Source organism: Pyrgilauda ruficollis, unplaced genomic scaffold (assembly GCF_017590135.1).
Source record: "Pyrgilauda ruficollis isolate IOZ18807 unplaced genomic scaffold, ASM1759013v1 scaffold14, whole genome shotgun sequence".
Taxonomy (NCBI): Eukaryota; Metazoa; Chordata; class Aves; order Passeriformes; family Passeridae; genus Pyrgilauda; species Pyrgilauda ruficollis.
The window spans coordinates 1,821,403-1,848,617 of record NW_024512543.1 but is presented as its reverse complement, the minus strand read 5'-3'; the positions used below and the strand labels follow the sequence as shown (position 1 = coordinate 1,848,617).

At 34.9% G+C, this 27,215-nt stretch overlaps 1 protein-coding gene across 1 annotated transcript in view; it reads left to right on the top strand.

Annotated features, from left to right (window-relative positions):
* FMN1 (formin 1) overlaps nucleotides 1–27,215 on the top strand; it is a 125,396-nt gene that overhangs the window by 54,977 nt on the left and 43,204 nt on the right. Inside the window, exons 7-12 of the mRNA XM_041459992.1 lie at nucleotides 7,871–7,932; nucleotides 10,040–10,128; nucleotides 14,799–14,928; nucleotides 16,369–16,515; nucleotides 19,777–19,836; nucleotides 21,770–21,890. Coding sequence (XP_041315926.1) covers nucleotides 7,871–7,932; nucleotides 10,040–10,128; nucleotides 14,799–14,928; nucleotides 16,369–16,515; nucleotides 19,777–19,836; nucleotides 21,770–21,890 — 609 coding nt within the window. The remainder of the gene's footprint in view (nucleotides 1–7,870; nucleotides 7,933–10,039; nucleotides 10,129–14,798; nucleotides 14,929–16,368; nucleotides 16,516–19,776; nucleotides 19,837–21,769; nucleotides 21,891–27,215) is intronic.

Below are 27,215 nucleotides of genomic sequence, written 5' to 3'. Positions count from 1 at the left end.
ATTGTCAGCAGCATAGGGATAGGATAGAAACTTTATTACAAAAACTGGGTAATATTCTTAAGGATCTCCAGAGATTGGTTTTCTTTTTATTTTCCATGCCATGACGTTCTACTAAAATAGAGCATCTCTATCTCTCTCAGTTGTTCTTGTACTTGTGTAGCTTTTGAAATCTTCTGGCCAATTTATACCAAATCTAAGAGAACATAATGACGCAAATATTCCGGTATATATACAATAGCATTTTTAACTTGAATCAGCAGTGCACTTTTGAATCACATGTACCAGTTGTCCCCTTGGCTGTGTTTGCATTGCAGAGCAATCTCAGAGCGCACAAACATGCTTCAGAATCAAATTAAATGAGAAGATTTGCTTTAGGAGAATGCCATGAATCTCCATGTATAGCAGTCTCTAAATTCCCCAGGATCAGATGAGAGTTAGTTAAAAGTCCCTGAAACATGTATAGTGTAGACTGTTGCTGTCTACAAATGCATTTCTAAAGACTACACTACTTGCAGTTGTAGACATAGCTAATGTAGTCCTACAAGTTTAATGAAAGTTAGAGTGTTGGTAGAAGAAAGACTCCAAAACAAGTGCTGTCACTGAAGAAAAGTTTAGAACTCGTCGCCCTTTCTTGTCTGAGGTAGCAAATGACTGGCCTGTCACCACATGTGGTGCTCAAGGCAGCAATAGGATATGCTGCCTCTTGCTTATGGAAACAGCTAGGAGCTACCATCAGGATTTGGGAATACCATTAGTGGAACTTTTAAAAAAAATACACTAACAAGGCAATCTGACTGATTCTAAGCAAAATCCATGTTCAGAGACTATCTAGGGTGAAAAACCGGTTCACAAAACTCAGGGAAAACATTGTTCTGTAGAGAGGACCTTCAGAAATGTATATTACTCTGAAAACAACATTAGAATTATGCTTGTTTCTCTTTTAATGTAATTTATTCCATAATATTTTGTGTAATTTAAATCTGTGGGCAGTCCTGCCTCTCAGCAGACAAATTATTTGAAGGCTGCTGTAGTCAATGCACTGGATGAAAAAAAAAATCATAATAGGCTAAATGGTGCATGACAACACCTAAACAAAAAAAGCATGTAATCATTGGGTCATGAATGTCAACTTCTTTTTTTTTTTTTTTTTTTTTTTTTTAAGCAGAGTTGCAAAGAGCTACCTCTAAAAACATACAGATTAAGCGCTCATCTCTTTTTTCACACCTAATTTCTATGGCATAATTCAGTACGTGAAAAACAGTGAAAAGTTAATAGCTTTCAACCACTTACAACAGAGAATGTAGAAATCTGAAGCAAAAGAAAATCAGAAATGAAAAAAAATCTAATTTTTATTTCAAGCTTTAATGACCATGTTTGTTGTTGTAAATTCATGTAGAAATAAATGTACAGTCTATGTGTGATGTACTGGTTAGTCTACCTTAGGTAGCAGTTATAAAATACAGGTAGAGAAATTCTCAGATTAACTGCCCTGTGCATACAGATTCATGCAAAATTGTAGAGAAGACAAAAGAGTAACCACAAGAAAAATTGCATCTTCCTTTAAAATAGTGTGAGATTTCTGCATCCATAGGATTATCCTCTCAAATTTAAGTACATAGTTTCGCAGCATATTCTGTAGATAACTCAGCAGTGCAAAACAAGCAAGTGACCATATCTGGCATCCAGATGTTTGAGTTTGCATTTGATAATGTGCCAGCCACCACACTTCAGGAGGGGGATCTTCCACACGTGTTTCTTTAAGAGAATGAAGTTCATCCTTTGCAGATAAGTTTATATCCATACTGCTTCTGAGTACAGTCTAAGAAGACAGCGTAAAACTAATTATTTTGGGTACTGGTGGTGTTCTATGATGCACAGGGAAAGTTAACATTGTCATGCTGCACCTGTCCTAATACTCAGCTTTTTGTTCAGTGGGAGAGAACAAATCCGGGTACTTCGGTGTTGTGAGTGCACTGGTGAATCTGGTACTGGTGACAGCAATAAAGTTTTTTGTTAGGCCACTATTAATATTACTCATTTCCTGAGCAGAAGCAGGCAGAAAATCTGTCTAACTCAGTATGCTGTGTAGGATCTGTATATTGAAAAGACAAATACCAGTAATACAGCTTTGAGATTATTTTAAGGCTGTTCTCTGCATTTTTTAAAAACCTTTTTAAAAAGAGATGAAGAGTAGCAGAGATTACTTGTTAGGTACTCTTCAAGCATCCACAATTAGAGAAGTAATGTCCATTTAATATCAGTCCATTTCTGTCTTTTCATTACATTGTTGAGCTGAAATACTACAACTTGAGAGACAAACTTGTGAAGCAACACTGTTGGCTGCTTTGCTGTTGAAATACTACAACTCACTCTACAGCAAGGTGTTTCAGTTTTGTTTGTAGTGGGAAATGCTGATTATAGCTGTATGTGAAAATACTGTATGGGTCCTTGTCCTAGCTTTTTCCTCTCACTGAGACAGTTCCAAAATAGTAGCTGGCAATAACAGTGCACTGGAAAACACACATTAATACTCCTTTCTGCAGTGTATGTCATCTGTACTGGCTTTCCATGAGCTATTGAGATCCTTGTTCAAGAGTTAACTGGCGGAAAAAAAAAAAATCGTGGGGCAGCCCAGATGAAAAACTTTTAGTTACAGAAAATGGGATGTAGATAAAGTGTAGATGTCTTATATTCAAAAGAGTGATTATCCCAAATCCCTCCCTACATTCATAGTACCTGCGTTTTGCCACTAAAATTGTAGAGCACCAGAAGTTCTGCTTCTTTACACTGGGGAAATATTTCACTGTCAAATATTGCTGATTGCTGTCAGAGCACATTAACTAGATGGTCTGCTGGTATACATGCTGGCATATTTTCCATGGGACTAAATCTTTGAGATGTGGTAGATCACATCCGATGCACAGTTAATAGTTTTTTGTACCCTTTGTGGTAGTAAAGTGCAGTATGTTCCCCACAGAACAGCTGCAGACTTCGCTGCTACATTTACCAAAACCGTGGTAGCTGTGCCGTAGCACTACAATGCTGACAATATAGCCTGTATGAAAAAGGGAGAACTTAACATTTATCCTTAGCATAAAGATTATTTCTAATGCTAAAAGTGAAACATCTGACTCATTTCCTTCAACTTTGTGATTTCCCCTCCATTTTAGCATATGGGAGTAAAAAATTGGAAGAATGTGAACTGTAGATTAACCCCACCAGACTGATGATCAGTCTAATAACCATTCTGATTCAGTATTATATTTCTAATCATCCTGGGATGGCTCTAATAAGAGCCCGCAGAAGGTTTGTAAGTAGGTTTGCATTGTCTTAGTGCAAGTTATGCCTTGTAGCACATCTAAACTGTTCTTTCAAAGTTTTGTGACTTTCCCACCTACCCAAAATATTACATGTATGTATTCTATATATTCTGTATACTATGCATGAAGTATAAAGATAGCTGCATACCCATCTCAGAAGTTGGTAAATTATTTTATGTAAAATTAAATGTTTTTCCCTTTTTTTGGGAAAATTCACAACATATATTTTTATTGATCTGTTTTGGATATCCATTGCATGTAGGTAGGTTAACATTAGTGCCAGAATCTTCTGTTAATCACTTCTTGCAGGATTTGAGCTTTCTTAGTCTTCTAAACCTCCATTGTGCCTGCCCATGGTGCTTCTTTATTACATATATGTTTTTTGTGTTGCATAGCAATTAATACTGGAGAAAACCTTCGAGTAAGTTGGTAATATATCAATTTATCAGAAGTAAAACCAGGGTTTGGATATTACAGGCAGTTTTGCCAAGTATTTAACAGTCATTGTCTAATTGATTAGGTCAGTCACAATTTTATTTAAATTTCCCAGTGATGGACTGCATGTTCCCATAAAATCAAGCCTTACTCAACAGAATGCAGTATCTAAAACAACTAAGTACTTCCAGGTCAAATAAATAGAGCTTTGGCAAGCTCCTTTTATTTAAATAATGTAAATAATTTTGTTTTATTATTTGGGAGCAGTTAAGGTGATTTCTTCATATTTCATAGTCTAATTGTCTCGTTAAATGGTTTGATACTGGTGAGTATATGCAAGCTCTGTCACCAGAACTTAAATCCTCATTTAGCCAAAATGTTTTTAGTAGAAGTGAGGCTGTATATCACATTCAGCCTTAAGACTGTTGGTATTTAAGTTTATTTAGAGGAGATAAGTATATTTTTCACATTAAACTCTAAGTTCTAAGGTTCTATATACACTGCACACAGTATGCTTCAAATTCTTCACTTTTTTTGCTTTACATTTTTTAATTGATCAGAATATGTGAAAAATCTGTGCAGCAGGGAGTCTGTTAGATTCATTTTTTAGAAGTTAGTATGTTAAAAACCTTTGGTATAAGTTTATATTTGAAGCAATGCTCTTAGTATGTGAAATGTAGCTGGCAAGTATTTTTATGTGTGCCTGTTAGTTTGAATGCATGATGCTGATCTGTTCTTTGTCCTAGCTGACGGTTATTATATCCTAATGGGTGCAACCCTGCACTAATGATCCTTGTGTATATAAATTCTTCTTCTTGTGAGCAGACACCATAGGCAACATAAAAATGTTTGCCTCAATTTCCCTGCAAAAAAGGATCTCAGAAACCAGACTTGGCCAAGTAACAGATTTTTTAAAGGTAGAGGAACCCAATAAAATTACCAGCTTTTCACAGCATGAGTCTACTTCCTTTTGACATATTGTGAGGTGTAGGTGAAATATTCTAACTGAACTGACAGTGTAAGGAAGACAGCTAACTAGAAAGCAAGATGAAAGTAAAAACCACCAATGATGATTGATATTGTAATAGCTATTAATTGTTTTGGAGCCTCTTTTGTGGATTTATGATATTTCACCTATATTACTTACACTTATGTAAGCTGGATATCATGAGATTTAGTGCAGTAAAATATCATGGTTAAATTCACTGTATCAAGAAGAGCATTTTGAAAAACATACCAAGGTTTGTATTACTTTGATGAAGTTAATATACATATGATTAAAAGTGGGGTTTGTTTTTCATAGAAAAGTTAAAAAGCTTTTGTTACTTTTAAGTGAAAATGAAAATAATTACTTTCTTTGATCTAGTGCAATGAGGGTCTTTTAATCTGCCCCAATTCAAGCTGATTTACACAAAATACTGTGAATGTATTTGCACATGCCATATTTTAAGAATAAGAAGAATATGAAGACACCTGTGAATTTGGAGATTTCTTCCAGCTTTTCAAAATTAATACTTTTTTTCAAAAAAATGGGCCAATCTTCGTAAACATCCATGTTTTCATTTTTGTCTTCTGCTCCAAATGTGCATGGCATTCAGTTCAATCCATTTGAATGGGAAAAAAAGGGGCTAAGAGATTAAAATGTATAAAGATGAAATAAAGGAGGTTATGTGGATTTTGGCAGTACTTCTGACTTACTGGGAATGTGTCTCTACATACATTGACATCCTAAGATGTCCAGCTCTATGGCTTGATTTTTAACTGCAGTTGTCTGGCTATGCGTTCATTGCTAATAATAACAGTACCGGTTGTATAGCAAGTAAATCTGAAAATATTTTCTGAGTACTTTTATACAGTCACATGCTCTCTCCAAGAGAGAAAATAACTCATATCAATATCTCTTGATTACTATTAATTCTATTAAAAATGTGGTTTAGCAGATTGTATTTCATTAGAGTTATCACAAACACTTTTTGTTTTATCTTGTCACTTTCAAACAGTGCTGATTTGTTAGATCTGATGTTGAGTACAGAAACATGGGTAACATAACAGAGCATTAAAAACCACTTCGTGATTCCTGAGCAATTTTGGTGACAAATATCTGGCTGAAATATTCAGCTAGGTGTGTAACACTTGATATTCTTACAGTGGCTTTTTATCAAACTACTTCCTGTCATAATAGATCTGTACATAAAAATTTAACTATCAGTTACATGCTTTGCATTCCTAGTACAAGTTTAAATTGCTTCCAATATGTTGTTTTTTTTCTAGAGAGCTCTGGACAAGTAAATTTCTCCTTGTAAGCAGATTTCAGAATATGCTAAAATAGGATAAAAGTTAAACCACAAGGGGAAGTTTCTGAACTCGATATGCATATAGTTAATCTTAACAATTAAATATATTGGGCTGTGAAACCAGTTTTCCAGGAGATTTTCCATCTCTTAGTTTCTTTTGAAATTTTATTCAATGATACAGAAGATAGTGCAGCTCTTGGAACTGTCTTGCAGGACATAAGAGAGAATCTCATAAATTCAAACCCTGAGGAGTTTTCTTTAAACAAAGATTTTTGTCAATCTCAGTGGTTCAGGCTTTACATTTGCTTACAGTTTTGAGGGTTTTGAATCTTTCCAGTAAGACAGAAATTGTTGGAAATACTGCTTTTTTCATTGATACTGTCTTTTGTGCAATTCTTTACTTCTAACCTAGGTGTAATGTCAACAGATGGAATAATAATTGACAGGCAGAATTTTAAAGCGTTCTAAATGTCACTGGACCTTTTAATAAAATTAATTAGCCTGCCACAGAGAAAATTTACTAGCCTGCTGGTTAATTTCACAATGTAAAATCATGGGGTAGGTGGTAGAGCAGGCGAAAGCTTATTACTTTTAAATAATGATTTAAAGATGTGTGCCTTGCCCCTTTCAAACATGGATTATAAATGCAGCAAGAGCTTTTAAAATCCTCTAAGTTCATAAGCAGTGAAGGATCATTTGAGGAAATATAATACATTTGAATTAAAAGTTATCACATAGTAGCTGATAACATCTCACTGGTTATGCCCTTGATTCTTTTGGGATTAATGTTCTCGGTAATATATAAGCATGAGTTCAAAAATTGTGCCTAGTCCTCTTATGAATCTTGAGGAAAAGCTGGTTTCAGAAAATTTAAACATCCAGAGTTGCTTCCATTCCACTGTGCATCTCTCAGCTTACTGGAATTTAACATTAGAGTGTGTTCGAAAGCACCATGAAGCAATCCCATTTAGTTTTCACAAGAGTTCCAATACCTGAAGAAGCATGTTTCCGAATTTTCCAGTAGCAAGAGTTTCCAATACCAATACCAATTGCCTAAATTCTAATGGGATTTGCAAATGTTGGAAGCACCTATGTCACATATTCCAAACACAGTAATATTTGGAACTAAGATAGGAAACATTTTAGAATTCTCATTTTTAGTAATGAAGCATAATTAATCACTGAAGAGTATACTGCTTGTGTGTCTGTGTGGTGTTGAAAAAGATTTATCTGTAAATTGTCATGTGGATAGTTTTCTACTGGATAAAGCTAACTTAAATGTGAACTTGTAGAACATAACTTAAAAACTGTAGCACCATCTTTTCTGCAAATTTATAGCTTGCAAACTTTTACAGTTCGTCTGCTTGTCTACTTACCAAGATTGCTAGCTCCTAGACAAACATATCTCACTGATTTCCCATGCACACAGGGAACCCTAAATACTCTCACTCTCAATTCCTTCCTATCCAGACTTCTAAGATAGCATGAAATCTGTGCTGTTTGTTGTCTGGTGTCAGTTGTTCACATGTTCTCCTACAGCTACACAACCAACTGGCTACTTGACTGGTCACATCTTTGACTGCTGATTATATTGGACAGAAAAAGTAGAGCTCTATTCTCCTGAGACAGAGTTTATAGAATGTTCTTGTAGGTGTGCTGTGATTTGACATCAGAACAAGAAAAAATGCTGAAAAAAAATATTAACTGGAAACATATATGTCCTGTATCTAGGTTAGAACCCTTTGGTACATTTCACAGGAAAAGAACTGAAGTCTTAATTTATGTTTTTCAGTGTCTAATTTGTGTTTGTATTCTATACAGCTATATTGTGTGTTGATGACTCTGTAGTAGATCTGGAGACACTGGAGGCCCTATATGAAAACGTAAGTAAAGGTGGGGTAAAAATGTGGTTAATCACCAAAGTATTTCGGATACAGACTTCAGCCTGCCCAGAGAACTAGTGAGTAAGGTCCCCTGAGAAAATGCTTATGAAGGCTCTGGGGTCCATCTGTGCAGATTATTTTTTCAAATACCACCTTATGAAGGGCACAGCAGCAGGAAATTCCTAAATGTAAGTATTCAAGCAGATGAAGCAGAAGGTTGGCTTGTCTGATATTCTTTGGAGTCTTCTTTTGGAGCCAAGGCAAAATATGAATATGTATGTCCAGTGAAAGCAAAGTCAACTGATGTGGGAGGAATACAGGGTTGCTGCTTGCCACTCTGGAGAGAAAATTTGTGCAGCCAAAGCTCAGTTGGAGTTGAAGCTGAACAGAACTGGGGGCGGGGGGGACAATAAAAAGAAGTTTTTAAAATATGTTAATGGCAAAAGGCAGTATAAAAATAACATCAGCTGATTACAGGATGAGGATGGCCACTTCACAAACAGGGACACAGACAAAGAGATGTCTAATGCTTTCTTTGCCTCTGTCTTCAACACTGATGATGTGCTGAAAGGCTCCCTGTGCCCTGAGCTGGATGACCATGACTGTGAACTCTGAACTTGTGTGGGATGTGCTGCTCCAGCTGGACCCCTGTTTGTCTATGGGGCCTGATGGAATTCATCCAAGAACATTCAAGGAGCTAGGTGATGTCATTATGAGGCCTTTTCTTGATGATTTTTGAATGCTCTTGGGAATCTGGAGACGTCCCAGTCAACTGGAAGTGTTTAAAAAATGGTCCCGGGCACATGGTGTGATTCTTGGCGTGTCCTGTGCAGGGCCAGGAGTTGTACTCAACAATCCTGATGGGTCCCTTTCAACTCAACATATTTGGTGATTCTATGACCAAAGGAAGCCAGCTGATATAATCTTTTTGGATTTCAGTAAACGTGTTGCTGCTATCTCCCACAGTATCCTCTTGAATAAAATGTCCAGCACAAAGCTGGATAAACACATCATGTAATGGGTGAGCAACTAGTTCACGGTCAGGTGTAAATGGTTATGGTGAATGGGGTGCCATCAGACTGGTGGCCTGTCACTAGTGGCATTCTGCAGGGCTCTATCCTAAACCCTGTGCTCTTCATCGTCTTCTTTAACAACTTGGACACAGGACTGGAATATGTATTAGGTAAGTTTGATGATGATCCTAAATTGGGAGGAACCATTTACTCCCTTGAAGGCAGAGAGGCCTTGACAAATCAGAGGGTTGTGCTATCACTAACTGCATGAAGTTTAAAAAAAGCAAGTGACAGATTCTGCACCTGGGAAGGGGCAACTCTGGGGAGTTAAACATTGGAGAGAAGCTCTGGTGGTCCTGGTTATGGCAAGCTGAACGTGAGTCAGCAGTGCCCTGGCAGCCAGGAAGGCCACCTGTGTCCTGGGGTTCATCAGGCACAGCATCACAGCTGGGCAAGGGAAGGGATTGTCCTGCTCTGCTCTGAGCTGTGCCGGGGGCAGTTTTGTGTGCCACAGTATAACAAAGATATGAAGTGTTAGAGAGAATCCAAAGGAGGGGTGTGAAGATGGTGAAAGACCTTGAGGGGAGGACATACAAGGAACAGATGAGATCACTTGGCCTGTCAACCTGGAGGAGACTGAGGGAAGACCTCATGGCTGCCTGCAGCTTCTTCACAAAAGGAAAAAGGGAAGATCTTCTCTTTATGGTGGCAGTCATAGAACCTGAGGGAATGGCCTGAAGTCATGTCAGGGGACATTTAGGTTAGGTATTACAAAAAGGTTCTTCACCCCGAGGGTGTTTGGGCACTGGAACAGGCTCCCCAGAGAAGTGGTCACAGAATCAGCCTGACAGAGTTCAAGAAGTATTTGGAAAATATTCTTGGCCACATGGTGTGGCTCTTGGAGATGGTCCTATGTAGTCAATGGCATATTAGGCACTGAAGGAATTTATCATAGATCTTTAAGCATTACTCTTTTGCATAGTTTGTTTCTCAGTGAAAAAATCATAATTGCTGCTTTCAGGCAAACAGGTAAAGTAGTAATTTATTAATTTCTTATTAATTAGTAACTAATTATTTTATATTAATTCACTCAGAGAGCACAAAAGGATGAACTGGAGAAAATCAAGCAATATTATCAGACTTCAAAAGAGGAGGAACTGAAGCTTCTGGATAAACCAGAACAGTAAGATTTTTTTTTTAATAGTTTGTCGTTATATAATGTAGTCATTTGATTATATGTTGAAAGAAGTTTTGATACATAATTCTTGGTAATTATGAGCTTTTCTAAAATTATAGACTTTGTGTATTTCAAGACATGATAAAAAATTTGCCCTTATCACAAAGCTTTTTTCAGACATGACAGAGTCATGACAAAGTCACATCAACTTTGACCACCACAGCTGATAAAAAGTGTAGCCTTGAATCAATAAGGATTTTTGTTCCTGTTCTCAGATTTGTAAAAGGCTTATCCTTCCCTTTGAGCATTTATTACTAAATTAACATTACATAAAGCAGGGACAGACTGATTTTGGTTGTTAATTATTTAAAAAAAGCTGCATGAACAGAGGGATTGAGTTGATCCCATGGCCAAAGACACCTTGTACACTCTGGTCAAGTTCACTGAAGACCTAAAAGATTGATGCCACATTTCTTCTCCTGCCACTGTTGTGGCCAGTGACAACTGTTAGGATGAAAAACTTAAGTGTTGCCCCTTGTGTTGTAATACACCTTAGACCGATGAGAAAGAATTGAAGAGGATAAGAATACAAAAGAAACAGTGAAGTAGCAGAAGACAAAAAACACTGGTAAGCCAACATCAGAAATCAAATGTCTACACAAATATAAAACTCAGGATTATCGTTCTGTTCATAAATTCTTGAGGATTCTTTCTTCCCAGAGGCCTCTCTGTCATTTTGTTTCCTTTTCCATCTTCTCTGTTCTTGTCTTTTCTGCTGTCTCTGGTAGAAAGAAAGAAAGGGTAGGGGGAGGAAGAATTGAAATAGAGATGGTATATGATTTGTTAATGTCAGAATGACTGTATTTTCATACCTTTTTTCACATTAAAATGTTAGTGCTGAAGAAAAGATTATTGTTTTTCTTCTACTTACATTAGGCAGCTAGATACTCATTTGTGACTGCACGCTAAGGAGTATGCTAGTATTAGGAGATAAGGCTATTATCTTGCTCTTGATGAAGAGAGGCTGTTGTTCTTTAGTAAGTCTTAAGACAAATATCTGTAAAGTTTATATACTAGCTTACTTTTGCATCCCATGTCCATGAATTTCATTGCCTTGGCTTGGGGCATAAGGATGCATTGTGTTTTCCAGAGCTGATGTTTTCCAGAGCTTGAATCTTTGGCAGTCTTTTGCTGTATGTCCAAGTTAAATAAATATTAATGCATTTTGTCTTATGGACAATACAAATCTTGTAGAGTTCTAGGATTATAGGAGGTTGTCTTTTTTGTAACTTATAGTGGAGAGAGGTTAAGCTTAATTAAATACAAAGTTGGATTTATACTATCATTATTCCATAATTAAGAGCTGTAAGAAGCAGATATGCCTGGTGGTTCAGAGTGAAATAGTAGTATCAAAGACAAAAGCTTTTTTTTATCAATTATCACTCCGTGCTCTCTCTGCAAGTCTTAAGTATCATATTTTTACCCTATAATTAAACTACATAGCTTTAAGAAAACTAACTTTTTAAAAGGTAGCTTAAGGGGCAAACAATTTGCTTTATGCACTTCTGTAAATTTTGTTGGACCTTCAATATAATGTGCTTTCTGAAAACTCAGTAGATCATGTGCCCCTGGCTTTGTTGTCTCAGTCAGCCTCTAAGTCAGCCTAACTGCAGAACTGGAGATATGTTGAAGCTGTGCTTTACTTATTAGCGCCATAAAAGGTTAAGGACAGAAAAGTGCTAAATTTGTATGTGTGATTAAAAATATTTGCTGTGGGGCATAAGCCTCATGTATTGTCTTTAATGAGGATTAGAACAAAAGTGTAAATGAAATAATTTATCAAATGGTTGCGCATAATAACAGTAGTCATTCTTATAGTGAAACCTTTGAATTGAGTTCACTGAAGTCTGAAGGAAACCCTTACATGTTTGGATTACCAGATAAATAAAAAGCTTTACTGGTATCACTGATGTTCTTCTGCACACATGATTTTTATTTGTCTTGCATATATGTTAAATTTGACACAAACTGTAAGTATGACAGCAACATAACAATACCCCTCTAAATTGTGCTTCATGATAATAGCTGTTAAAATGCTAATATTAATTGCCATGATAAAGATTTATATGCAAAATTTGCCACAGTTTGGGGCTTTGCTAGCAGGATACAGATGCTATAGCTAGTTTCCAAGAGACACATTTAGTTGTAGTATATTGTCTGTGTAGGCTTCTCCACTGTGAAATAAGTACTAATAAAGGAAATAGTAACAAAATATGGTACTGGTTTGAATGTAGTTTGATTCAGGAAGTGGTTTATAATCCCTGTCCCAGTAATGCCACTTGCTTCTCTTTGAAGACAGCTCTGCTTGGACTTCAGTTTAAATCCTGCTGTCATACTTAGAAGCTTGCAGGATTAGATACACCTTTTTCCCAAAAAATTGCTTCTAAATTTTATATTTTTCAAATGCAGATAAATGTGATCTGAAAATTAGTTTGCCTCCTTAAAATCAGCCTTCCTTGTCCGTCTTCTGCAAGAATGCTCTCTTACATTAACATCATAACTATATGCCTGGCTTGAAAGTTCTCTCAAGCTCTTAACTACAAGATTCTGGTAGGCTAAGGGAGTTTTCAAGTAAATGCATTTTTTTACAGTTTCTGAAAGAGAGGGGTATGATATACCTCATGGAAATGTACAACATATTTTCTATGTTTATTTTAGGCCATCAGAATTGTAGTAATGAGAAACCCATCCAAAAGCTGTGTCACAGCCATGTCATTATTTTAGGTGAAAATCATACTTTTCTCAGAGTAAAATTGAAATAAGAATGTTTCTTTCTCTTCTAAAGTTTTGTCCATCTGAATTGGTGGTTTATCTGTGACAGCCATAGTTTCGTGCCATAACTTTTTGGTTAGTTGCTACATTTTTAGTCACTAAGATTCCTTTTTGTGACAGATTTCAGTTATAAGTGTTCTGTCTGGATATTTACTTTGGATACTCTGAATTCCAGAATCTGAAGACGTCTTCTTTTTACACTGATGCTCTTTTAACTCTTAGCACAATGACATTGTATTCAATGGTCAGCCATGTGGGAAATAGTTCTCTTTTCACAGGAAGGCAAGAATATGTGTCATTTGACTTTTTAAATTTAAACGTTTTAATTGTATTTATGTTAGAACTTTAATGAAGGAGTTTGGTTTTTCTTTCTTTTGTTTCTCTCACACAAAGTGCAAAATACCCTTTTTTTTTTTTTTTTTTTTTTCCTGGCAATACCATTCATTCCCAATAGGAAGCATTTTTATTAATACCAGCTTGGCATTTCTTTTTTCCCACTTCTTAAGTCTAAGAGCCAAGCTGGGCCTCCCTGATCCTTCTCTCACAATAGGTTTTTTCATCAGGCAAGAAAGGAAAAGAAACAAAAAGAAACAAAAAATGGTATTCCAATTAAAACATAGTATTTCACATCAGCCACAGGTGAATTCTGCTGATTTTTTAAAGAGTCACTATGTACTCAGCAAAGCCTAGGGTGCATGAGAAATGTATAAAGTAGATTTAAACATACTGGTTTTATTTATTGTGAAAAAGAAATAATTTGGAAAAATCAGATCTATTGGCTTAAATAACTAAGTTACGAAGAATTTAAGGTAATAGATTGAATACTGAATTTCCTATAATTCAGTGAGGTAGAAGAAATCTTTACAGCATTGCATTAAGGGGAATCAGAGGATATCTGCAGACAGGAGATTAGAAGAATGAAGCTAAAGTAATATTGGAGTAAAAGGCAAGTTTGCTTTTGGATTTCAAGAAAGTTTGTGTATCTCTGAAATCTTGAATTCAAAACCCAAGAGTAAATTATTGTTATTATATATTGTTATTATAATAAATGCTAGAGCTTCTTGTGTTATTAGCCAAGCTTTTTTATTTTAAATTTATGAAAAGGGAGAAATTACTCATGTCTTTGGGATGCTTTAATTTTATGAGGTCTGAACTACTCTCGTTGAATATGCCTCCATTTATTTTTATTTACCAAGAGTTAACAGACGAAAAACTACAATTGAGTCATGAGGAATAAATACCTGTGAGGACAGATATAGAGCAGATGAAGACTTTGCTGAAGAGTGACTGAAGGCAGATATGCTCTGCAAGTATTTTAGAAGTAAATACACAGCTAGGTGTGTTCCCATAGAACATGCTGCTGTATGATTGAAAGTGTGGTGCAAATTAGAAAAAGAAAATTGATGCTAGGAATCAGAAGAAAGCTGTTGGCAGAAATTTTATATTATGAAATATATTTGTAGGAATATATTGAGTTCTGTATTTCTGAGCACATTTTTAAGGGAAACAAGGCTGCATAAGTTGGTATGTAGGTAGTGTTATGTAGATTTTCCGTTTTTTTTCCAGTGGATGATTAAAGTTTGAGATTCTTCTGTTTATTACTGTGCAGATATGATAGTTAATGGGTTGATATGATAATGATTAATGCCTTGCCTTTTTCTTGACATTAATAGGATTTTTAATGCATTCTTAGCATAAAGAATATAACAATTATAAATTCTGACAGATTTGATTCAAAAAGGAAAGAGTGCATGTATATTTCATGATACTGCAGGCTTTGATCCATTATGTACCCCACTGAGAAGAATTATAAAGATTCATTAATAGTCGTTTTTTCCACACAGATTTCTGTATGAGTTGTCTCAAATCCCCAACTTCGCAGAACGAGCTCAGTGTATAATCTTCCAGTCAGTTTTCTCTGAAGGGATTACATCAGTGCACCGGAAAGTAGATATTGTGACTCGTGTTTCCAAGGTAAGTCCTTATGAAAGCTAAATTTAAACTTAAATATATCTTAGAGTATTTAGATTTCTTTTTTACCATAAGCGAGGAACCTTGATCTTGCTTACTGGCTTTTTAGGAAATAAAACTGTAGTAAATTTTTAGTTGCTTAAAAGAACAAAAGGAAGAAGGAAGTAGGAAAGTGAATTGTGTGTGATGCCCCATGGAGTATGTAGAATTTTATGTGTATTTAAATGGTAGATTTTTATTCCTTTGCATATTAAGTAATGTAATAGGTAATCTCCATAAACTAGGAATTAGTATAAGGCAAGCTTAGTACAGGACCTTGCAAAAAAAATGCCTTTTATTTGCATACCTCTGTTAATGCCAATTGATGCTTGTCATGTTCATTATCTTATTACTTTCCTTTGACATCTATTAATTTCTGGTAACCCTGATACAGCATAATTTTTAGTATGGGACAAAGCTCTACCTAATATTTACACACTATGAAAGACTAAGGACAAGATTTTTAAATTATAAGAGATAAATTATGAAAAGTAGAATAAGGTGAAAATTAGGAGAGATATTAAATAGTGGCCGAAAGGTCTAACATCCTAACCAGAAAAGTAGGTTAATTTTGTTTTTCTAATTTGAAGATTAGTTCTTGACTAGCTTTGCTTTCACAGAGTAGCCATGCTCTACCCCTTTGGATTTCTTTGCAATAGAAGTAGTTACTTTTTTTTCCTTTCCAAAGGAGGTATGAAGAATCAGTGTTGTATGAGATAGGGAAAGCTGTATTGCCTTCAGTTCACTTATGAGAAGTTTACACTGAAACTGATTTATCCAGTGTATAAGGCTACACAGTTAAGAGTTATGCCTGTGGCCTCAGATTGTCAACTGACAGAGGTCTTTATATGAAACTGAAAATAATTTACTAGTTCTACACTGTGTTTTTAGAACTGTTTTCTGATCTGAGGCATGTAATTAGTCAGTCCTTAGCCCTCTTATATCTGGATTAAGTATGGATCCAGGAATGTGAATTTTCAGACCCATGAGAAGCAGACTGAGTGACAGGCTGATTCTAACCTGGTGACAGCAAAAATAGCGCATCTCCATTTGACTGTGCATGATGCAAACTCATGATAAACCACCTTCTTGTCTGTAAGATTTTTGAAGCCTTCTGCGAATGTTTAGAAGTCTTCCATTAGTCTTTTTGTCATTGACATAGTATTTGATGCCATATAATTTGCTTCATATGGATTACATTAAACATATTATCTTATGGAGATACAGTCTAAAAAATGGTTCTCTTAAGTTTTGATTATTGCACCAGTTTCAGCTTCCTTTACCTACCAAGGTAAAAACGGATCAGAAAAGAACTTTAGCAAAAATAAAATGAAAAAAATATTTTATATTAGCAATTAGAATTTTTATGTCAACCAAATTTACAGACCAGTATCCATTTTCCAGGCTTTGCTGAGCATGAAAAGTGTAAAGGAAATTTTGGGCTTGATTCTGGCTTTTGGAAATTATATGAATGGAGGGAATAGGACCCGAGGTCAAGCTGATGGGTTTGGATTGGAAATACTCCCCAAACTAAAGGATGTCAAAAGCAGAGTAAGTACTAATGTTTGGTTAAAGATAATTTTTCTGAATTAATTTTCTGAAAAAAACAAATTTTTTAATTGTTCCTTCATCAGACATATATTTTATTTCTTACTATTCTTTCTTGAAAAGCAAGGTGCTTTGTACAGTTTTATATTTTTTTTCTCCTAGCTTTTCACCTCCTTCTCCGGCACATGTGTATTTTTCCTTAATATCTAATTTCTCCTGTTCAGTATTACTAGGATAATTACCATATCTGAGAACTTCTGTGTGTCTCTTTTATTAGCAGGGACTTAATAACAGTAGGGTAGAGAGAAGTGAGAGAGCACAGACTGCTCAAGTCTTCTCCATTAAATGTCCTCATTCTTTTTTCATGCTCTTAAATGAAGGTTGCTCTGTGTAAATAAAAATTAGGTTTAAAAACAAAATACCAGTAATCAGTTCATTGTGGCGTATACACTAACAAATTATGTATAAGGGATCAAAGAGATGTCACACCCGACAAGATACTTTGTCTTTTTTTTAATTGTCAGTTAAATGGATGTAGAACATGAAGTTTGAGTGGCATGCATGAGAAAATGCTCATAGATGGCAGTAAATTTTTTTGTAAAAAATTGAGAAGCACTAGCTGGTTTTTGATTAGTCATGCTAGGATCAAAGTCAGGCTGAAAGGCTAGACACCCTGCTGAGATTACTTTGCTTCTTATTTCAGTAGGGCAGAGCCAGAGATGTTAGGTAATCTAAGCAATGGAAACACTGCTCAAAGTCATTCTTTGCCAAAGCATACCTAGACACCACATGGATATAGGAAGCAGTAAAGAATAGGAGATATTTTTCTGCTGATGTTGGTATAGACTTGGAGTATGAGGAAAAAAAATCCTTAATGCTCTTCTACTTTTCTTATGTGAAGTGCTTTCTCGACTACAAGAGATGTAGATTTTAAGCTTTTGTTCCCTATTATGCTTCATGTACACAGGAATGCATTTGTGAGACAGGCAATGTCAGCAAAACAGTTTATCTATGGAGCATTTTGTTTTACTTGTTTTACTTTTATCATCATTAACAAAGGAAACACATTTAATGACTTGTTCAGTGTTTTAGTGAAGGTTTTTTCCAAAGGATTTGAGTCCTTTGTCTCCTAAAGACGTTGAGGTGCTGGAGCATGTCCAAAGATCAACAAAATTGGTAAAGAGTCTGGAGCACAAGTCTTAAAAGAAGCAGCTGAGGAAACTGGGGTAGTTTAGCACAGAGTAAGGGAGGCTGTGGTAAAACCTTGTCGCTCTCTACAGCTCCCTGAAAGGAGCTGTAACCAGCTGGGGGTTGGTGTCTTCTCCCAAGTAAAGAGCAATAGGATGAGAGGAGGCAGCCCCAAGTTCTTTCAAGGGAAGTTTAGCTTGGATATTAGGAAAAATTTCTTCACTGAAAGGGTTATAAGGCATTGGAACAGGCTGCCCAGAGAGGTGGTGGAATCAATGACCCTGGAGGTGGCACTTAGGAATATCGTTTAGTGATGGACTTGACAGTGCTGGATTTTCCGTTGGACTCAATGATCTTAAAGGTATCTTCCAACTGAAATGATTCCCTGATTCTAATTCTTACTTTTGTCTTCACTTGTGATGGTTCAGCTGTTCCATATAACCACTTTTTTCCCAGTCCTGCTGCATGGACAAGACACAGTACAAACAGCAGCTTAACTAGAACCAGGCCAAGTTTCCCATTACTCTGGCGTTTGTTGGCTGGCTAGCTGCCTTGAAGAAAAATGTAAAACTCAGCTTTGTCTGACTTTTCTCGGTAGAACTGCTAGGCTTAGTGTCACTCTTTTATCTACCTATAAACTTCATATAATTTAATAATCCCTGGGACTTTCCAGTGTGGCTGCATTTAGCAAGCTTGCTCCAAAATTATGCATTTTGCAAAGGAGTAACTGATATAACTATATAACTTGTTCCTTAGCAAAACAAGCTAAAAAAATTGAGATTATTTACAGTTTCCTGGTAGCCAGAATAAATATGTTATTAGTTTAGATTAGCCTTCAAAATGCATAAGAGCTCAAAGGGTCCAGTTGCTACAGGGAGACATGAAACCTCGGAGATAATTGGTAGTCTGTATTTGAAAAGGAGAAGAATGCAGGGTCTTGTACACTTGAGCATTAAGGTATTCTTCCTTTGTCCCATTACTCCCTTCTTGTGAGTTGCCAGCAAATACATCTTAACTGAGCTGAATTCCATGAGCTAAGGTAAAGAGCCACTGCTAAATACCTCTCATTTCACATAAAAGTCATTTATTGTCATATGAGCTTAGAAAGTTACTTTTTGTAGAGATTTTTTTGACCTGCCAGCAATGGCTCCTAAAACTCTTAAACATGCAGGGTGACTTTTCCTGCATGACAGCAGTGACTTACTTAGTTAAGAATTTTGCTGGTGTATGATACTAATAAAATATAATGTGCTGCAGACTCTCGTATAGACAAGGCAGCTCTGTACAGGAAGTCAGACATTGTTCACATACAAATGTTTGTTCTGATACCTGTCAATATAAAATATGAAAACACATCTAAAAAACTTCAAAGGCATTCCAGATATAATTCCCTATATCATGGTTCTTTTATATTGCTGAATGTAATGTATAACTTTTCCTTAGTTCATCTGGCCCATGCTGACCCAATGATATGTAACAAAATAAAATACTCTTTACAGTTGTGTGCAGGAACATGGAAATACTGATTCCATAAAGTGAGAATTAAAATTCATATTTATATGGTAACAGGGCATGAAATATGCTTCTTGGTTGAATGCTATCTTATTTCTTATTTAGAATAAAATATGTAAAGTATATGTGCCTTTTTTGGATCTTCCTTATAGATGATTGAGACTACAGGAATCAAGAAATTCTGTTCACATTGATGTATCTGAGATGACTGTAATATTTAGTTAATACTATGTTTAAGAGTAGTATTATTGAATAATATTTTTATTTGAGTTATATTATTATTCTGTAATGCCTTCTATTATTATATAAAAAGCTGCTCCCATGTATTCTTCTCTGCGTGTATTTTTGCCTGGTATTGAAAACCAAAGTAAAGTCTGAATATAGTAGTGGTACAATGAAGTCGATGTTGTAAAAGATCAAATATTTTGGTAAGTAATGCTAAGGCTAAAAAGTATTGTGAATCCTATTTCTCACAGCAATATAAAATAATAATTAATTTCATTTTAAATAGACTACATTTTCACAGTGAATCACTGTTAATCACACATTTTTAATTTTTCCTAGGATAATGGTATTAATCTTGTGGATTATGTAGTCATATATTACCTACGCCATTGTGATAAGGTAAGGGATTTGCTCCATCAGCCTCTCCAAAACTGGGTTTCTTTAAGAGATGGTGAAAGGGTTTGTAACAGCTTTATAGAAATCTGAACATAATACCTCTGATGGTAAAATAAAATCCATTTCTTTCGCTTTCATATAATAGTTGTGTACCATGTAGGCATGAAACTTGCTATAAGTTTCAAGATAAGACTTGGGAAAATCTTACCTTGGTTGTTGAGAGAACCACTGCAGGCAGTAAGCTGTGACTGTTGCAGACTGGACAGGTGGTCCCTCCAGCCCTGCCTTATTACATCTGGGTGGCTGTAGCCTTGTGAAATTTCTTCTGATGTTGTGATGCTGGAAGGCAGAAGCATGATTTCTCTCTTAGGACAAAAAATGCAAGGACAGGTTGCTATTTAAGATAGGTGAGTCAGCTGATGGGGGTGAAGTTAGGGGTTGAAATGATGTTGTAAGTTACATTCTCTTGTATGTGATACTCCTCTGTATATGCATTTATATTATATGCATTCCTATATTAAATATATATATATTTGGTATTGGCAGTAGCCAAACTTATTGAGTGGAAAAATTTGAATTATCGTATTTTAAATGAAAATGTTGCTTCATGATTTTAACAGAGATTTTCAATAATTTTAGTTTATTTTCTTATTTTTTCTTCTTTTTTAAAATTCTTACATAAGGTTGTTGCATTGATGATTTAGTAATCCTCAGATATGTGGATCTGTATCAGTATTCTTTCTTTAAGGTTTTGGGGTTTGTTTGTTTCTCTTTTTTTTTTTCTTGTGTTTTCTCTTGGTGGTGGTTTGGTTAGTTTGGGGTTTTTTGGGGGAACTAGGATTTTTATGCTTTCTAATTAATTTATTAAAATATTTAATTAATGTATTTACGAAAATATTTCATTAATTAAATATTTCTGCAAACTTCCTACTATACTGTAATTTTACTTCAGGAATTTTGTGAAACAAAATAGTGTATCTTCCTTGGGAGGAAATAAACACAGTGTAATTATCATCCATTGCACTTTCTCCACCAAAATGTTTATATCTTTATAATAATAAAATTATTCTTTCCCCATTCACTAAACAATTAGCTCTCCAGCCTATGAGTTTTCCTTTATTACAGACTGACATCCATGCAGGTATATGCATATTTCAAACTCAGTAAGGTATGCTCATACACAGCAATATCATATTAATACCATTTATACATACTTACAAAAATTCCACTGGAGATACTGCTTTGAACCTTGTAAAAGTTTTTTGTTGGTTGGTTGCTGGGTTTTTTTTAAATTTTGTTTCATTTTGTATGTGGGGGGTTTCTGTTGGTTTTGTTTGTTTATTTGTTTTACTTCTGATTATTTTTTCTTACTGTGCTAAAAATAAGGTATATACTTAGAGGTTCCATACAGCTTTAACCCCTGTTATTTATTTAGCCATATAAGCATTCAACTGTGTGTTTTTATCTATGTAAACTGCTTCAGGAAATATATGAATAGGGTTTTCAATTTATGCTTATAAAGTGTGTGTGTTTTTAATGAATTGTGAGAGAGTGAAACCACAAACATTTGGCATAAGATCCCTTCTTGGATTAAAATGGGTATTCCTGTTATCTTTTCCTAAGAAACTTCTAATCCTTTATCTAAACCTTTATTGACATAAAATTAACTGAAATGTTGTGTCTTTAATGTTGTCTCACTGTTTAAATTCAGCACAGTTTGCTTTACAACATCTAAAAGGAAGTTTCAATACTCAGAACAGTCAGTATTTAACCTTGAATGAGCTGTGGTTTCAGCAAGAATGATTTAAAATATGTGATTTTTGTAATTTTATAGATGAGAATTTTTCATAGATGAGAATTTTTTTAAAAAGCTACTTATTTCACTCTAAATGCATTCAGTTTTCACAGTGGCCTGTTTGTTTGTTTGTTTGTTTAGGAAGCAGGAACAGACAAGAGCATTTTTCCTTTACCAGAACCACAGGATTTTTTCCAGGCCTCCCAAGTTAAATTTGAAGACCTAATAAAAGACTTAAGGAAACTGAAGAGAGATCTAGAAGGTAACTGGGAACTTTCACATTTGTTCTACTAACAACAAAGTGCCATTTAAAATGTGATCTTTATGAGGTTTTCTTATTGCTAATTAGGTTTATAGTGTTGATTCATTTAGAGTTTTTACACTGTGGCACAAATTACTCACATAAATTAGGAAGAAAAAAAATTTAACTCATGACTTAATAAAAATGAAAGTAGAGATCCTGAAAAGTAATTTTCCCTTTTACAATTGAAAGGCCCCTAAAGAAATCTTTCTGAATATTCCGTCAGTTATGTGTGAATTTTTCTCTGGCTTCTCCAGAACTATGTGTTTAACTGTAGATATCTGTTAGCTCCGTAACATAAATACTTTCTTCAGTACTTTTATAACAACAATTTAAAAGCTACAAGAAAGAGTTGAATACTATTAATGTAGAAATAAAACACAGCTTGCCAAGGCAGAGCAAAGGGAAATGGAAAGCTCCAGTTCAAAATATTTTCACCCTGGGACATAAAATAAACATTTAAAAATGTTTATTATAAAGAGGGGCTCAGAAACCAAACTCATCTATCAATCAAGGTACTGAGTGGAAATAAAGTAGGAAGGGTTGTTCTCTTAAGTATTCCAAGCAGTTTCTTTTTTATTTTGTGCTACATGCAATTTTCTAAAATAAAGTCAACAAATGATGACTGAATATTTTAAGCCTTTTTCTTGTTATAGAAAAGTTTGTACTTTACTAAGGGAGTTCTGTGTAGAAGATGGAGTTTAGGAAGATAATCTGCATAAAAACATGTAAAAACTTTTACATTTAAATTGGCATGTTTGCACCAGACTAGAAGAGTACTTTAATAATCAGAGTTGAACAAGATAACTGTTTTCATATTTTGTAAGGCACTGAAAACTTTTACAAAATAGTTTATCCTTACAGCTATGAATTGCTGGATTAGGTCACTGCCATCCTTAGGACAATTTCAAAGGTTAATAGTGGTAGGAAAGTATCAGTTGTTGTTTGTTCGACCCAGGCATAAGTGAGTGCTCTATCTCCTCTCATCGCTTGGCCCTGTAAGCCCCTTGGCCTGCCCTCTTTTGGGCTAGTTTTTGCAGAAACATGATCTGTGTTTGATCTTGTACTTTTTCAGCATGTAGTCCTGCTGTCATACATCTTAGTCGTAAGATGTATGACAAAGGAGCTGCATTGAGGCTGGGGCATTCACATCATATTTGTTCTACATTGCAAAGACACAAACAGCAAGCAGGGAAAGATAAACTCCTTTACTCTTAAAATAAAAACTTCAGCTTTCTTGTAATCACTGATTTCTGTTTTCTAAACCAAATCTTTGTAGGTATTTATAGCAAATTGAGAAAAATTGCTATCTTGAGGTTGTCTCCATAATTCTTTGTAAAGGTGTGTGTTAAAGCCAGTGAAAACAATTAATGTACAAAGTTAATGACAGCAAAGATGTGAAACCAAAAAGGTTGTGGAAATGTTTTCAGATGTTGGTATTTTATCACTTGGAAATAATGCAACAGATTCTAACAAGCATTCCTGTGATTATTTCTCTTACATTTAAACAAAGAAACAATCACTTATATAAGAACTTATCTTTTTTCAAAGATTCCCTTTCAAATTTTTTTCTTTGGCTAATGCTCTAGTTAATTTTTAAATCAGAATTTTAATTGAAGAGGTTATAATTTTAACATGTACAACAAAGATTTGATGAGTCTCTGTAGTTTATTGTAGCCATTAAAAAGTTGTGGCTGCTGGCAGAATACCAGTGAAAGTCTAAAGCTGAAACAGATGTGAGTAGCAGAAAGCAAGTCCAGAGAAGCGTCGGGCCCAGCTATCCAGACAGGCGCGGCCCTTCAGATGTAAATAATTTGAACAATATTAACTGGGGCTGCCTGTGTTATAGGGTACATTGGATTTGTTTCACAAGTTGTTGGCTAAGGTAGTCTCGAGCTGATTACCTTGGAAGTGGGATGAGACAAAGGTAATAAATGGAAGAGAGATTTTCATCATGTCATTAGGTAATGAACTAATGTTCCTGCTAGTGACTTCCCTTTTTTCTGAGATTTGTAAGGAATGGTTAAAAAAAAAAAAAGAAGCATATCACTTCTTGCAAGTGAAATGGCAATTTTGATAGTTACTTTTCATATTAGTTGTCTTTAAATATTTAACAATATGTTTGACTAGTTTATCAAGGCATTAATTTATGTTTCTAACATGGATATTAACATAGGGAAGATGGAATTATCATGAACGTCATGTCTTATACACCTCATGGTATACACCTGGAATACACCTCTGGTTTGAAATACCTAGACACTGTGGAACCAAAAGTTCAAATCTAGATGGAGTACAAACCCTTCCATCCTTTTCAGATAAACAGATTGAGTTCCATATAATTTGCTATTTTTAAATCTTTCAGATTAGACTTTAAAGGTACAGGCTAACTTTACTCCAAAGGAATTAGACTGAAGTTAGATTCAAGAATTCAAAAAGGTTTTTGGAGAACCTTAATTCAACAGGTTTTTAAAACGTATTCCAGAACAAACTTTTTAATCATGGGTGTTTTAGGTTAAAAAGAATGAGAAACGAAAATATGCATTTAATATAGGCTTTTAAGGGGAAAGAAGTGAATATTGGATGGTAAGATGAAAATTTTAGGGTGAAATCTGGTTCCACTCTAACATCCAACTAGAAAGAAATTTCTGTAAGCTCAGGTTTTCACTCCACGTCTGTTGGTGTATTTCCAAGGCTTTCAAATATTACACAGTATCATAAGCAGATATATTTATTCATTTAACACATGCTAGCTTTCCAGTTAATGTAGAGTTATGGAAAGAAAAGGTTTTGCTTTGCTTAAGATTGTAAGACATCTTATTCCTTGTCAAGGGCAATGAATGATTCTAACATTTTTCTTTCCCTGTGACCAAACATGATTTACCTTCTAATTTGAACAATGCCACTTGGTATTCTTGAAATTGGTATTCTTCTGGAATAAACGCAGAGTGTTTTAAATACATAATCATAAGAAGTTACTCAGAAAGAAAACCACTTCACCGAAGTTTGATAGGCTAGTATAAGTTTTACCATGAATCCTTTTATTAATCTGTGTCTGAAGTTGAACAGTTTTAATTAAATTAGTTGCCCTGTAGATTGTTTCCATCTGTCATACTCATTCCTCTTCTTTGCAATACAGTACATAAAATTTTAAAATTTTGTGCTGCTCTGTTCCTCAGAAAGCAATATTAGATGCCTCGTGTAATATTCTGTGGTGTTCATTATAACTTCTTTTGCATTCTTTACCTTAACAAATGAAACAGCAAATATATTTATTGAATTGTTAAAAATGGAAACCAAGGTAGGTCCATACTAAGGATTTTGAAGAGTCACTTCTGTTTCTCATAATTAATTAAATTTGCTATGAGAATGATTGTAACATTCTCATTTCATTGAAAATCCACATACCTTTTACTTTTCCCTTCTTTCATGGCCACCAGTAGAAATATTGGTTGCAATTTTCATACTAATATCTTTTCAGTACTGTGTATAAGTTTTAAATTTTTACTAATTTAACTGTGTGTGTGAGTACATATGTAGGTGTTTGCAAACACATGTGTGACAAAAAAAAAATCTAAAATAAAAAGACATTAGGGATCTGCTATACAATTGTCAGTTGGACACAGAAGACATGGTTTGATATTGGGCACCTCTTAACCCAGTTGTTGACAGATCTGTATCTTTTTAAGTATGTAACCCCAATTTTTCCCCATTTAAATAGAACTTCACCAAAACTTACATTTATGGCAACTCCATTTTGTAAAATTGCATAATCCTTATGAAAATATTAAAAGGGAAGTAAGTAAATCTATGCAAGAAAAGTTGAGAAATTTCAATGTTGTGTTGGCCATTTTCACACTGGTTTTTATGGAGAAGCATTACAAATGTCTTAAAATTATAAAGAAGTGCAATTTGGTAGGTTGAAATGTACATCTGGAGGTCCTGTGGTCCAGAGCCTTTGAGCAAGAGTAACTTCATATTTATATCAGGCTGTACGGGGCCAAAGTCATCTCAGTTTTGAATCTGAGGATGGAAATGGCAGCACATCTCTGGGCACCTGTTCCAATGCTTAATTGCCGTCTTGAATATTTTTGTTTATCCCATATGAGAATTTCCTGTGCTGCAGCTTGTGACTATTGCTCAATTTTCTTTAGATGTGCATTCCTGAAAAGTCTGTCTCTGCCTTCTCTCTAGTTATTCGTTAGATAGTTGAGATGAAAATCTAGATTTCCAGCCTGCTTTCTCTAAATGGGGCTGAACATACCTGGCTTCTCCCGCCTCTTCTTCAGGTGCTTCATTTAATTTTCATTCCTAAATGCCATGACAATATATATAGGTTTTTTTCAGGTTTTAATATATATTTATATAGTATAAAATATAATTATTGTTCATAGAAACAGGTCCAGTGGACTGGATGTGACTAATAAACACCATGGCAGTCATGTCACTCTTAACACTGTCTCTCAGCATGGCTCATTAGAACCAGACTAAACTGTTGCATCTACACTGCTCTCATTCAGTGCTTCTTCAGATAGCTGTGTGTCACATTCTATTGCAAAGTGTGGGAGAGAATTTAGAGAAAGGAAATGGATGGAAGTTGAAAAGGGTCACTCATTCTTGATGCTTTCAGTAACTGTTACTTTAAATAGAGTCAAGGAGGAAACTGCAAAAAGAAAAAATAATCAGTTCATGCAGACTAAAACTCGGATTTTCCAAATTTAAAGTACTGAAAAACATCTGGATTCACTGAGGATTAGAAGGGAATATATTTATCAATAGGAAAACATACAAAGGCAGAAAAGTTTGATTTGTATTATTCCAAGAAGTTAATTTAAAATTCCTAAATTTCTTTTCCCATCAGAGTCCTCAAAGTGAGTGAAAGAGTTTTGCAACAAAATGTCCCCTAATTAACTATAGCCTGGTTTTGTTCTAGAGATTAATTAATTTTATGGGTTATCATTTATTCAGGTGGAATTATAGATTTAGTTCATGCATAATACAGGCTATGGTAAAGTCTTTTCTGTAGACTAGTGATATCATGATACAGTAATAATCCACAGTGCAAGGATTACAGTGTTGAAGGGTTTTGTCTGTTGTTCAATTTGCTTGATAAACAGTAAGTTAACTGGATCACATCCTGAAAATTCTAAGTATTATACCAATTCTGAGTATTAACTTTCTAAATAATTTGTAGGATCAAAAGTTATGTCTTGATAAAAGGTGATTGCTTATTCATCAGGAGGATAGTGTTCCAAAAAGTATCAAACATACTCTTCTAAAATATTT